Source organism: Phasianus colchicus, chromosome 18, assembly GCF_987193195.1.
Source record: "Phasianus colchicus chromosome 18, bPhaCol1.hap1.1, whole genome shotgun sequence".
Taxonomy (NCBI): domain Eukaryota; kingdom Metazoa; phylum Chordata; class Aves; order Galliformes; family Phasianidae; genus Phasianus; species Phasianus colchicus.
The window spans coordinates 7,121,117-7,135,648 of record NC_143453.1 but is presented as its reverse complement, the minus strand read 5'-3'; the positions used below and the strand labels follow the sequence as shown (position 1 = coordinate 7,135,648).

General features: G+C 43.0%; 2 protein-coding genes across 5 annotated transcripts in view; one reads left to right on the top strand and one right to left on the bottom strand.

Moving 5' to 3' along the window:
• The first annotated feature begins 326 nt into the window (after positions 1 to 326).
• TRAFD1 (TRAF-type zinc finger domain containing 1) lies at positions 327 to 9,399 on the top strand. The gene is made up of 11 exons (XM_031592496.2): positions 327 to 1,606; positions 2,685 to 2,820; positions 2,894 to 2,947; positions 3,504 to 3,906; positions 5,239 to 5,505; positions 6,354 to 6,424; positions 6,617 to 6,829; positions 7,613 to 7,745; positions 8,039 to 8,351; positions 8,770 to 8,842; positions 9,225 to 9,399. Exons 1-11 carry the CDS (start codon positions 1,563 to 1,565, stop codon positions 9,267 to 9,269), a joined length of 1,752 nt encoding a protein of 583 aa, XP_031448356.2. The 5' UTR covers positions 327 to 1,562; the 3' UTR covers positions 9,270 to 9,399.
• A 1,556-nt stretch (positions 9,400 to 10,955) lies between these two features.
• The window catches only part of HECTD4 (HECT domain E3 ubiquitin protein ligase 4), a 67,075-nt gene continuing 63,498 nt past the window's right edge, over positions 10,956 to 14,532 (bottom strand). For all 4 annotated transcript variants that reach the window (XM_031592492.2, XM_031592494.2, XM_031592493.2 and 1 more), the window contains exon 76: positions 10,956 to 14,350. In XM_031592492.2, the coding sequence (XP_031448352.2) occupies positions 14,214 to 14,350 (137 nt within the window). In that variant the 3' untranslated portion in view covers positions 10,956 to 14,213. The remainder of the gene's footprint in view (positions 14,351 to 14,532) is intronic.

Below are 14,532 nucleotides of genomic sequence, written 5' to 3'. Positions count from 1 at the left end.
GAATCACAGAATGGTTTGAGTTGGAAAGGGCTCTTAAAGGCCGTCTGTTCCCACTGCCTGCAGTGCACGGGGACACCCACAGCTCCATCAGTGCTCGCAGCCCCGTCCCCTGAGCGTGGCTGTGTGCAGGGATGGGGCAGCACCATCTCTCTGGGCACCCTGTGCAGTGCCTCACCACCCCCCATTGTAATCAACTTCTTATATCCAATCTAAATCTCCCTTCATTTAGTCTGGAACCATTTCCCCTTGTCCTATCACAGCAAGGTAGTGCTGAAAAGTCCATCCCTTTCTTATAACCCTACCCTGGCTGGTTCTGCTTCAGTCCCACAGTTGAGGGCTTTCTGCAGCTTATGGCTTTGAGTTTCCCCCTGCCAGGCCAAGTGTGGGTGGGACAAGCTGAGCACAAGCACACGTGTGTCCTCTGTGAGCAGCTTCTGGGCTGTGCTGTAAGAGGATTGCAGCCTGGTCTTGGCAAGAGGTCAGGAGCCGTGGTTACCTTTGTGCCAGTGCCCCTTTGTTTGCTTTTGGCTTTAGAAGAGGCAAGGTGAGGCGTTACTTAGGAAGCAGTGCCTGAGCCCAGCCGGGCCCTTACTGTGATGGCCTTGCATCTGCACATCAGTGCTGACCTTGCATTGCACCATCTGCATCTGCACACCTTTCAGTCCCAGCAGCTCTGTGCGATGGCTGCTGCCAGGCGTGTCCCGAGACCGCAGTAAATACGTGGGACCTTTTCCTGCATGAATAGGAGATCATGTTTTTGAAATCAGACAGGACAATGTGACACGGTTTCAAACTGAAAGCAGGGACATTCAGACTGGGTAGAAGAAAAATGTTGTTTGCACTGAAGGCGGCGAGGCATTGCACAGGGCGAGGTGGTGGTGCCCCATCCCTGGGGACACCCAATGCTCCGAGCACCGATGGAGCTGTGGACTGGCCCAGGTGAGGGCACTTCAGGAAGCAGCTGTTTTCCTCGGAGAAGGAAATACAAACAAACAACAGACGGAACCCCGCGCTCACAGCCCCATCCCAGGCCGGGCCGCCCCACTGCCCGGTGACGTCTGCGTCAGCCAATCGGTGCCGAGCGGGGCAGAGGGCCGTTTGACCGGTGAACGGCATCCGCCTCACCCAATCGGCTCGCGGCGCGACTCGCTGCTGGCCAATAGAAGGAGGGGGGGCGGGCGCGAAGAGGCCGGTAGGAAGCGCGGGGACGGGCCCGGTGTCGGCGGATCGAGGTGTGCGGTGAGCGGGGCCGTTTGGGCGTTAACTCCTGCCGGGCCGCTTCCCTCGCCGCTTTTTTCGCCTCCTTGCTCCGTTGAGGTGAGCGGGGCTCTCCTTGCCGTCCCCGTGAGGCGCCGACTGTCCCGGTCCGGAGCTGAAAGAATCAGTCGTTGGCCGCCGCCGAGACGCGGTGCCCCAGGACGGATCGCTGAGGGCAAAGTGTCGTACCGGGCAGAGCTCCGGGGCGGCTGCTGGGAGCGCAGCCATTGGGGGCGGCTCCGCAGCGAGCAGAAGTGAAACTGCCCGTGTTGTTGTCGCTTTCGATTCCCGGGCGGAGTGCGGCCATGGCTGCAGTCACGGAGGTGCAGACCCAGCTGTGTGGCAACTGGTAAGGGCCGGGACCTGGCGGCGGGGTGGGTGATAACATCGCCTTGGGGTGCTATGAAATGTTAGAAGCTATGAATCAACGAACAAGTCTCTCTAGAAACGGTTGGGTTTTTCTTCCCCTTCCCCTCCCCCCTCTTCTCCAAGTATTAATGGGTTATAAAGCAGTTTTCCCAACCATTACTTGAGTTCCTGAATTACCAGGCAGCTATCACAGCAGTCCAGTAAAAACAAAAGCTTGATTTGCTGTGAGGAAGACACGGAGGATGTGATTCAAAGCTTTTCTTGACACATGTTTTTAGGAGGCAGAGATGCAAAAGTAGTCAGTATGTACATGTTGATGTGGCAGTTGTGTCTCTTTGATAAGCTAGCTCTCTTCAGGAGCTCCAGCATTGGTCATATGTTTACTGATAATGGTGTAGTTCTCAGAAGTTGCGTATTAAATACAAGCAGCTGAACAAACATGCATTTTTTTCTAAGAGAGACATTGAAATCTGAACAGTTTCTTGCAGTGTTAGTCTAGGTTGTTTGCCAGAAGTACGTGCAGTTCACACACTGCTGCTGGACCACACTGCTTTGCTGGGCTGATTACTTATTGGTGCCTGACAAAGGAGAAAACTGCACACCTGCAATGTTTTTCCTTGTGATAGGGAAGGGTGCAAAGCAGTAGGCAGTGAAGGTAAAGATCTGGTATAACAGAGTTGGTTAATTAAATTTTCCAAGCAGAGCAGTGCTGGACATCTTAGAGCCAAGTTGCTTTTGGGAGGGAACTTTTATTTTTTCAGACAAGTCTGTTGAAGTTGGTGATAACTTGTATATGCTGTTATATTTTTCTTTCACACAAAGAAATGGATCAACCTTGAACTTTCATGCTGCCTTAAGATAAATTGTGACCTCTGCACAATATATATATTGCATTGTAACATAGGAACACTGGTTGGGCTTGTCTTTCTCTTTAGTTTCTTGGCTTTCTAAACAGGAAAATCATAGAAAGCTTTCCTAGGGGTTTTTCTTTGTAAATAAGTACTTAAAATTGTTGTCAAGTTGCTTTCTGAGAAATTATCTCTGTGATTTTCTCATAGCAAAAAGAATATTCCTGCTGCTAACTTCACCATTCATGAAATCCACTGTAGCAGAAATCTTGAAGTTTGCCATTACTGCAATGAATCAGTCCCAAAGGCTGAGATGAAGAACCACATTGATTCTGAACATGTGCAGGTGATGGCAACACTTCTCCCCTAAAGTTGCTGATTTCTGTGGCATCTGATCTAATGAGGTCTGTTTATTGTAGGTTACCTGCAAGTGCAGTATGAAGGTTGAAAAAAGCCTCTTGGAGGATCACGAGGTTGGTGTACCTTGTATTTACACGCACTTGGGAGATTCTGCATGGTATTTCCAAGTGCTGTTCCTAGGGTCCTTCTGTCAGCCAAAACCTGGATTCTAGCCTGCATCCCTTTTATTTAATGCTTTCTAAATTCAAGTTCTCTGAAAGAAGCTGTGGGAAACTGCTTTCTCAAGCCTTCCTATCAAAGGATTATCTATGATAATTAGTAATTTGATCCTTATTAGTGATCAAGATGAAAAATGGCAAAGGACCTCAGTTTCTTAAAAACTAACTTTCATATTTACTATGTGAATCAGCTGTTAAAGCATTACAGATGTAAAAGGAATGCTTTGGATACTGGTAGTGCTTCAGTTGACAGCTTTCTGACTACACAGGTTATACAATGGTATTGTTCTTATGTTTCTTGTATAGTATTTTATTTCAGGTTGCTCTTCAGTGTAGCTTTGTATCTAGCTAAAGAAACAATAGCAAGCTCGACTTAAGTAAAGTGAGAACCTCCATCTACCTTTGCCTCCATCTTCCATGTGTGAAGAATAATCCCTTCTTCTTTTTTTAGACATTGGCGTGCCCTTTGCGTCCTGCAGTCTGCCAGCATTGTGACATCCAGCTTACTTTCAATAAGCTTCAGGATCATGAAAATTACTGTGGAGCTAGGACTGAGATGTGTAGTGATTGCGGCCTTAACGTAATGGTAAAAGATCTAAAAGAGCATCCCCAAGTCTGTGGGAAAGAGGTGAAGCGAGTAAGCAAAACAGTGCCTCGCTTTGAGGGGGAGGATGCAGGTCTGCATTCCCTTCGAGACATTAGAAACCAGCTAAGATCGGATAACTGTGCTGGGCCTTTGTGGAGAATGCCCAGGGCACTAGAAAGGCAGATCTATAGCAACTGTGTAGGAGACAGAACACTTAAGGACATTAGCAGAAGAAATGTTTCAAGAACACAAAGAAATCAAAATCAAGGTAAGGTATACATGAAAGCAATAACTCATTTTTAATCTGATGTTTGCCGAGTGATCCAAGTAAAAGATTTATGTGAAACTAAGTAAGAAAAGCTAAGAGGCAGTGAGTGTGGCACTATGTGGAACAGAGCTGCGAAAGTATGAACCTAAATGGAGGACTTCTGAGGTAGCTGGTGTGACGAAAGCCCAGTATATTGCCTGTGCTATCACCTCAAGAAGTATCTGCCTTAAAAATGGCACTGGAATTGTTTGCTCACTTCAAATTCTTTTGATTTTTTAATTTAGCAACTCCACTCTTCCTTTAAGTAGAAGGCTAGGTAAGATCTGTATGTAGTTCACATATGTAGTGCTGAGCATTTCTGCAGTAACAGCCTGTCTGGACATAGCTGACACTATTATAAATGCCTCTGCTTGCTCATAAGCCTCTAATCTCCCACCTCTACGTGCAGAGGGTCGTGTCACATTTAAGACATGCCCTTTCCATGAGATCTCTGCTGAACGTGTGCTCTGCTTTCTGTTGGGGGCCACTTGGAGGATTTAACACTGCAAAGTACTACATTCCAGTCTTTGCCATAAAAGACTGTCTGGCTTGCAGAAATAACTTCAGGGGTTAGTTAATGAAGCTAAATGCTTGGAGAACTGTAACTTGTCCACTGGTACTGAATTCTAAAGAATGCTCATAATAAGATTTTCATACATGTGTAAGCTTTCTTTAATATTCTCATGTAATTGAGATGAAAGAAATGCTGGAGATATTTGAAATATGCCAGCATGGGGAGGAGCTTAGCCTTCCTCTAGACATCATCTGTTCAGTCTTGGGCCCTATTTTGAAACTGTGTTTTTTGTTGTTGCTGTTGTTGTTTGCTTGTTTTTTATGTATAACTCTACTACCAGGAAACATTTCATCATTTTCTTCTGTATGTGTATAATCCCCATTTGTCAAATGTAGCATCATTAAAAGGAATTAGTTTTCCCATTCATACATTAAAGAGACAAGGTTGAAATGTTCCAGCCTTCAGGAAGGAGTAGATGACAGTATTAGAATTGAACCTTGTTCACAAGGTAGGATACAGAACTTCTCTCTTTAAACTTGATAATGCTTGTAAGGGGAACAACTTTTTCTTTTCTTTTTCTCCTCTTTTTGGTTGTTACAAACAAAAATAGGATGAATGTTTTCCTTCTTCCCAGTTTGATACAGGGAATGTCCTAGGTTTTGAAATACTGAACTCCATGAGTGTCCACATGTGAAAGACTCTTGGTTGAACTAGAATAATGTGCTTAAGTAATCGTTGCAGGTTTAACATTACCTAAAATTTATATTCATCTTTTGAAGAGTATGGACTGGAGCAGCTGGAGAGAAATAAAAACACTAACTCACTTTATGAAGAGCAGAATGCCAATTTAGACCACATGTTGGCTCTTAGCCTTCAGAACGAGAATAATCCTCGCAATAATACTGCAGCAAAGACTCACAGGGACGTCTGGGAAAACCACTATGCCAAAGAGTTTGTGCCATCTTCCTGTCCCAGTGAAACAGACAACTCAAATACCTTTCCTTATGACTCCTTACTGTCTTTGAACACTTCAAACCACATGAAATGTAAGTATAAATACTGTATTTTTAAGTTTGAGAGAGAAAGAGGATTCCTGGATTCAGAGTATCAAAGATCATCTAAGTAGATCAAAGTGAAGCTCTTTGAGACTCCCTCTAAATAATTGTTAAATAATTAATAATAGCTTAGGCATGCCATTTCTTCCTTAAAATTTGTCTTCTTCTTCCTTAAAATTTGTCTTCTTCTTCCTTAAAATTTGTCTTCTATTCCCTCAAAAAAAAAAAAAAAAAAAAAAAAACAACCCAGTAATACCTCTTTGAACAGGAGTAAAGCAAGACAGCAGGGGAGGGAGGATTAAAAGGTGTAGTGGAACTTTGACCTTGATATGTTCATCCAGAAGTTCTTTTCAACTTATAACGGTTTAGAATAATACAAAGATAAGTACTGATATTATTCCAGGGATGAAAAAATGCCTTCAGTTCTGATTGAAACACTGGTGTACCTTTAGAAACAAAATAAGTGCCTGTGCCCATCAGTGGTTAGGGATTCAAAACAACAAACTTCCTTGCTGCCTCCATCATGTTTATTCAACATCTGCTAGAGACCTGAAGTGCCAATTTAATTTGAAAGGGAAAATGGTACAGAGGGATTTATCTGAGACTTTAATAGACTTTTGTACCAAACTGTTGACCCCAAAACATTGTTCTCTCTCTGATATGGATTTACTCGCAAAACTCAACAAGTGGGACTACAGTAACTATTACCTTACCATTTGCTTTGGGTGCTGTTCTGTGCTACAGAACAGGAGTTGATTGCTTAGGAATTTTGAATCTAAGTTGATCCAAATGCAGCCAGGCTCTTTATGGTAGAGGATATAACCATTATTGCTTTGCAGGTGATGAGATCATGTTGCCGTGTGAGTTTTGTGAGGAGCTCTACCCTGCTGAAGATCTGATTCTTCATCAGGTTTAGTACTTCTTTGTATTGTATCTAGGAGCTTGCAGTTAAGACTTGTTTGTTACTGTGACTGAACAAAGGTGCAGTGTTTGCTCAGTGATACAGTTAAAATCTAGTAATTTTATCTTTGCTCAGCATTAATTTTAAAACCCCTGTGTGCTAAATGACATAGCTAACTTCTCTATGTCGCTTGCTTAACAGACAGGTTGTAACCCAGCAAGTGCCTTTGCCTCCTTCAGTAAAAGAAGTTCTCTGGATCCACAAAAACATGATGATCTGCCTAATATTGGGTACAACAGCTGTAGATCTGATTATTCATCCTGGTACCCAGCTGTCCAGGAAGAAGCAAACATTATCATTCCCTGTGAATTTTGTGGCATTCAACTAGAAGAGGAGATACTTTTTCATCATCAGGTAATAAACAGACATCTGTGCTGTCACATCTACTTCAAGAAGTTTGCCAAGTTCTGTGTCCTTTTGGAGTGGAATATTTTGGGAATCTGTGTAACTGTCCTCTCTGTCAGACCTTCTTAAGTAAAGCCTATTGGTAACAGCTAAGCTGTTGTGGTATGCTGGGGCCTCTACTGGGGAAAAAAAAACAATTGCTTTGAAAGTTCTTGTGAAAACTAAAGAAAGGGCCATGAGATTACACAATATGAATGTTTGATTTACATGTGGAAGTTGCACTGAAACCAAACTGTATGAATCACAGCTGAGGGTGGGAGTGGAGCACTAACTTGTGTAGATAGAGGGAAGAGGTAGGCAATGCAGACTGCTGTCAGGGTGATACTGGGAACCTGATCAGACTTACAGTGACAGTAGTTCAGGGCTGCTTGCCACATGCTTGGGACTTGCTTTGCAGTCATCTCTAGGTGTGAGGTAGAACACTGAGGAACAGTGCTTGTTGGTTGGCTGGCAGCAATACCCTAGGTGCAGGGTGGCTGTGTTTGGCAGCTCTGGCTGGTGATGGCAGTTCCATTTTTTTTTTTTTCCTTAGGGCCTGTGATAACAAGTAACTGTTCCTAGGTTATGTGTGTAAGAGAAAGTGTGGGTGTCAGCAAGCCAGTATCTGCCTCTTCTAAAAAAACAAATCTGTAATAACCTTAATCTTCTTGAAGGGCAATGCTCTGCAATGTTTTTACAAGAATAATTTGAAAGACCTGTCATTTAAATACTCAAATTAATGATTTGCTTTAGGATCAATGTGACTTGCGCCCAGCCACAGCCAACCCAGCAGACAACTTTCCATCACAGCAGCCACCATCTCCTCGAGACAACAGAGAGAGGAGAGAATCACCAGAGCTGGCTCGGAGGCGAATCAGGCATCAAGGTGTGGGCAAAACAGACGTGGATGTGTTGCTTTCCTTTTCGCTTGCAGGGACATTGTGTTCCAAGCTGAATACACATTCTTAGCCTTTTCTGTCTCCAAAATGTAAGCATTCTACCTTCTACCATTGTTCTAGTTCTGTGCAAGAAAGATTAAATTCTGAAACACAGTATCCCGAGAAATCTCTTTTTTTGAAATCCTATACTGCTTGAATGGAAGTTAGGTGTAGTTCTGCTATCTGAATGGATGTTGCATTTACTGTTCCTATTAAGTTCCCCTTTGTTTTTTTTCCTCAGGAGATGTTTCTCCTCGGTGCATAGAAGGCTTCAGGCAGCAGAGGCTCAATTGTCCTGCTCGAGGGAACAGGGCACTGAGTAATGCAGCAAATGCCAGGAATGCACCACTGACCTCTTCTGGTACTGTGAGAACTGGTGATGCTCTAAACTCGAGAGGGAAGCCAAGGAAGGTGGCTGGTAATGAGGGAAGGCTGAAGAACAGAGATACAGGTGAACCTGCCGGTGGGGCAACACCACGTGTGAGACCTACTCAGAACCTTCATTCAGAAACCTTCACATCCAGCTTGTCCAGAACTTCTCCAGTCCAACCAAGGTAATATCTTGCTTGCTGAGGTGTTGTCTTAAGTTTCAGCTAAAGAGCAGCTGCTCTAGGCCTGCCCTAAACAGCAAGGGAACTGTGGTGCTGCAAGGGCAGAAATCATTGTGCCTTTATGGCTCAACGCTTACTTTCTTTGCTGTTTAATCTACCTTGAATTATCACTAGGCTGAATTAGATGTGGTCTTTCTTTAAAAATCTACTGTACACTTATGTTACTGAAATGCTTAAGGGCAATTGAATAGAGAGCTTAGTTCTTCGCTACAAAAATAACTGCCTTAAGATTCAGAAGAATGCAGGGCTTCTTCCTCGAGCTTCTAAACTTCCCATGTGGAGGGACTGCTTATTCAGCAGTGACAGGGCTGAACTCAGTTGACTTGCTTCATATGAAAGCATCTCTGCTTTTTTTCTACAGCATCAGAAATGAAGGAGGAAGGAATCTGGGGATGTCAGATGTTCCAGCTGGCTTCAGGAACAGGAAGGCGAAGGTAAGGCAGCCAGAACCTGATAGGAGGTTGGTGCTTTGCTCTATGTCCTGCACTGTTTCAGAGTACAACAGCTAGCTCTTCAGTCTTTTCAGTGTACAAATGTTTACAAATGTTAAACTGTTTAGGTGCTCCTGACTTGTTTGCTGCTTGCTTGGCTCATTCTGCTGAATGGGACTGCTTAGGAAGAGCAAATGTTTCCTAGCAGTTAGCCCTCAAGTCGGTGCCTAGATGAGATGGATATATTTGCCTCATTTTGTGATGAGTGTTGCTGGGATGATGAGCTACTTGCAGTCCTTCCTGCTTCAGCAAGGTTTTTATCAGTAGTTTTTTAGCTAATACCTTTTGAAAGCAGCCTTTCTTTTTTATCCCCCCTCCCTTTTAGGCAAAGCCCCAGAGCCCTGAGTCTGGCTATCCAGAGGAAGAGTGATCCACATATGAAAAACTTATCTAGCACTCTACGCGCTCCACTATGCACTATAGTACTTATTTATCTGAACGCAAGTAATTGCTATATTGCCATGTCATTGAAAACTTTATATGAATTCAAATTTTTATGGGCAGTGATCATTTTATATATGTATTTTTTAATTTGTGAGTGTATACTACAGGTTTTTACTTCTGTGATCAACACTAGCAACTTCCTAAGATACGTATTTGCTAATATGCTTCTACTGAGGGAACCATATCATCCCTGTTTCCATACTAGCTTTTTGCAGCATCCACTGAAGAGAACTACTTTTGTCATACGCATCTCTAGGCATGTTTCCTGCTTGCTCAGTGCTAGTTATTCTGAAGGCAGCAGCGCTATAAAGAAAAGCAAAGCAAGCTCTCAGCCAGGACTAGGTGGGGGACAAGGGGAAGCAGTATCTTGTCAGAGCCCTCTATGCAATGCTCTGTGCTGGCATATGGGGGAACACCTAGTGCTGTAGGGGGGCTGGTCTGTGGGCACATTGAATCTGGCTGCTTAGAGTAGTGAGCAGCTGAAAAGAGGGGGACAGGGTGCTACTGCTACCTTGCAGCTTCCTGTTGTACCTCTGGATAGACCCTGCAGCACAGAAGGCAGCTGCACATATTCCAGTTTGTTACCTGAAGGGCTGAGGGCATGGGGGATCATGACTTCTTTAGTGGATGAGCTCTAATCCCAGGATTGTGTGACAAAATGCTTTTTAATGCTGTATTAGTCAATGCTTTTTAAAACTCCTTGTAATAAATTTATCTAATGTTATAATGAAACATTGTGCACTGAAAATCTTAATTTAAGTGGTATTACACCCTCACAGAGCATTTGCAAACCCTTCTGCAGTAAGTTTTATCACTACAGGCTTAATGATGCCAATTCATCAATTTATGTTCTATGAATATTACCTGCAGGTCTTTGTCAATTTGCTTTATGAGAGCTGTTAGCATCCCTTCTGTTTGGCACAGCATAAGGGAATTGATGATGCGCAGCCTGCATAGGCAGGCCTTAGATAATAGCTTTAGACTGATGCCCAGTCATTAACTGTGCACAGCAGTTGGTATTAGCAGCAATAATTAGCTAGGTGCTGTTGTAGGGCATGACAGCAGTAGCATACAAGGGAGAAGACTAAAGGTGGCTGAAGTGGTCTCAGTTCTAAAACAAAGACACGTTAGGAATGCTTCCACCCCATCTAAGCATTCATTTATACAAGAGAATAAAGGTATTGAAAAACAGGTGGTAACCAACCTTGCACTGACATTTCTGAGGAGAACTGCTAAGATAAGGGCAGCTAGTCTGGCTATTCTGTTGTGTGAGAAAGGTTGTAGGCTGCCTTGGTTCAAACAGCATGAAAAAGATAAAAGTACAGAGCTGACACTATGGTTTACAGCACTATTTCTCATGCTTGAGAAATAATGTAAACTAGCTCAACTAAGAGAAGTATTAGCAATCATTTTACTTTACCTTTTACAAAAGTACTTAATTTGGTGAAGGTAAACACAAATTACAGAGAATTAACCTATAAAAGTGGACTTTAAAGCAGAAAGCCTACAACTTCATTTTTAGTAGTTCTAATCCTCTTCATCAAGGCAGCAACATCATTGGAGGATTACTTTAATTTCCAGCCCCCAAATAAGGACACAATACATCTAGAGGGATGTTAAGAATCTCCTTTATGCAAGTGTACACTGTATGGCCAAGAGCACTTAACAGGTTAATGCTGTGTACGGTACCAAGATGGACACACACCAAGCTAGAACTAATACCCAGCTTCAGAGTTTTTCCATTGTTTAGTATAACTTTACATTCTGAGTATATATAAAAAAATCACAAACCAATCTTTGTCTTGACAAACAAGCCTATTACAGACAATCTCAAGTTCATTTAAAGCACAAGAAAGTAATGATGATTAGAAAAGCTTTAATTAAAAGGCCATTTGTGCTACAGTCAAACCACTGCAACACTTCCCCTCCTTGTAACTTAAAAACAAACAACCTGTCCTCTTGAAGGGATTACACCATTCTTCAGAAAAAAAAAAAGTCAGTGAAGGTTATTTATTCATGTGACAATTTTCCTGTATAAGAAGCTTCATTTACACAGCAAGGTGTAAACAGCATTGACTAAGTTTGTTATTTGTATTCATAAATAATTAATTGTAATAAATATGTATCAAGTAACTTTACAGCAGACTTTTCAGGGCCAAGATGCAGATATGTTCCTTTCAAATGTGCTCTTTGGAAGGAGAAGACAGACAATAGCAGCAGTTATCTTACAGCTGTAATCAGAGCCTTGGAAACCATTGGCATACTGAGTTCTCAAACACCTGCACGTGAGGTATTTGCAAGTCCACTTGAAGTGCTGAGGGCCTGAAATGGGAGATTTAAAACCAACACAGAAATTGCAATTCAATCATCAGAAAGAAACCCCAAACATCTCATTGTCAGCAACAACAGTTCTCTCATGAAAGTCAGATGATGTCTTCACAATTCCTTGTGGCACCTGTCTGAAATACACATCTGAAATAGGAACAAAATGGCTCCAGCCATTTGTTCTGCTCAGTTTTCCCCTTGATCACTGTAAGCTCAGTGTGTGTTTGCCTTTATTCTGAATAATTTCTCAGCTACCTGTATGCTTCTACCAGGAAATGGACAAGATTCAGGAGTAAATATTCTTACATGTAACTGTTCCTTTGAAAAGGGACGTACGCCATAGAAGGGAACACAGCTTTCCTAACCACAGGAGTTGGAGACTCTGTATGCCAACAACTATCTCTACAACTGTTGCACACACATTTTTCCATTCGCTCACAGAAGAACAAGAATGTACACACTTGTTCAGGCTTTTTCTCTCTTACTCACACATTATCTTCCAAGTATCACACACTCATCATTCCCAATATTCACAGTAATATACAATAAATACAGCTTGTTCAATTCCCATTACCACTGACAAGCCAAATTAGTGTATGCTGTCTTCTAAAGAGACAAATAATACCCACCTTGAAGCACAGTTACACACACACCATCATAGACCTTTCATGTGGTTGATGTGCACAAAGCACATCGGAAGAAAAATAAATAACTTGTAGCTCAGTACTGGCACTTAACTTACATATAGCACCGAGCCGAGTAGCACAGCAGTAATTTCAGTGTGTTCTCTTCAGTTCTTCAGCACGCAGGTAATTCTCACTTGGGTCTGGCTCGAAGTGATTAACAAAGCAATGCCTTAATTTTAAATGCACCCACTACAGTGCAACACTGTTTTTACATGAGAAAAGGTAGATGTGCACGTTGATGGGCTGTTTTGAAACCACTGCAGAACACGCCTTGTGACACACCGAAGCTTTGAGAACCGTTCTCTCTCTGTAACCTACCAAGATTTGTGAATATACAATAGAAGCTCTACCTTCCAAACAAGCAACTTTGTGCCTTGCCCCTCACCTCATACTCCTTTCAAGTGTCACATTTCTAGGATAACTTGCTCTCAGAGATCAACCATTTTTGAGTACAAATGAGTTAAGAGTTTCACCCAGTGCTCGTCAGGCCACCCTGCAGTACTGTGCCCAGTTCTGGTCTCCACAGTCACAAAAGTCACATAAGATGAGGACAGACTGGAAAGGGTGCAAAGTTGGTCCACAAAGACCAGAGGGCTGAAGATCCTGCCTTAGAGGAGAGCCCGAAGGAGTCAGGTCTTCTCACTCAAGAGGAGACTCAGGCAGGATCTCACCACTATTCCAGTACTGAAAGGGTGCCTGTAGAGAGGCAGAGGCTCTCTCCTCAGAAGGAGCCACATGGAAAGGGCTGGGACAACAGGTACAAGCCGCACTGGGAGAGGTTTCATCTTGATATAAGAAAAGAATATTTTACAGCGAGAACAATCACTCAGGTACAACTTCCCCAAAGGCACGGCAGCATCCTTATCAGTGGATGGCCAGGGCACGGGACATCTCAGCCAGGCTCCCCATCCCCACAGCAGGGCAGGAGGTCCCTCCAATCTGGGCTGCTCCGAGTCTGACTGTGATTCTCCAATTATTCTGAAAGCTCGTTTGAAAAGAGGATAAAGTCACAGATTATAAGCTCATATCTTAAGCCATACAGAGAGAAGCCATTTTGTTTCTGCTAATATTTTAATTACAATGATGAAATTATTTGTTACTAAGCAAAGCAGACATTCAAGAACATCTAGGGCAAGAACGCCACTGAGTTATGTTCCTTTTCATGGTTCTTTCACTTACAAACTTTCCTAATCAGAAGAGTCAAGCTGAAACCCCACGTGAATTGTGGCAGCTACCTGTGTGCTTGCTTAAAGTTAAAAAGTTACAAGAAAATGGTGGAAATGTAAACATGCATTTTGGCAGCGTGTTTTCTGCTCTAAAACCCAAGAAGTGCAAGAAGCCCTGCGTGTCCTGCAGCTGGGAGAGAGAGGCAGTGCTGTACCCAGCTCTGGCTGGCAACCAGCAGCAATCTGCTCCCATGCTAGATTCCTTCCACTCTGTACTCAGAAATGCTTCACAGGAGAGAGATCTATGAGCCTTTACCTCAGAATTCTCTCAGCCTCAGAACATCCTCACTTTAGTTGTGTTCGCGTGGATAATATCATTCTGAATTAGAAAATTAGAAATGTACATGTTTAAAGGTTTTTCAAAATTAAATTATACACAAACTGGTCTTTACTAAACTATCCTACAAATATTCCACAAACAAGGAAGCAAAATAACCAGTCCACCACAAAATCTACAAATACAAAATGTAAGTCTTCCAGTAATTATTGTAACGGGAACAAAAGTTCACAAAATAAATTAACCTCCAGCTATCACACAGTGTTACAGGAGGTGTCTTTATGCAAATGGAAGGGTTTCCAACATTAGCAGTCATGAAAGAATCCAGAGCCACCTCGAGGCATCCCCTGTCCTGCTCAGCCACTGAGAGGATCCTCCCGGTAGTGGATGGCGTAACGGAGCTTCTCCAGCATGATGTCCAGTGATGAGTACTGAGGAAGTTTGATCATGAACATGCATGTTTCCACACGGATGTACCGAGAGTCTGGAGAACCTGAGGGGAAAGAAGTGCCAGGAGCCTGAATGCACCTGCTGCTTTTTGCCTTGTTCCCCAAAAGCATCCCTCCCTATGCTTGATACTAACAAATATCAAAAGAACAAAATTCTTCTTAATGAATCTTAATGATTCTTCTCCTGGAAGAATCTTTGTAAGAAGTACTGGAAGCTTAAGAAGTA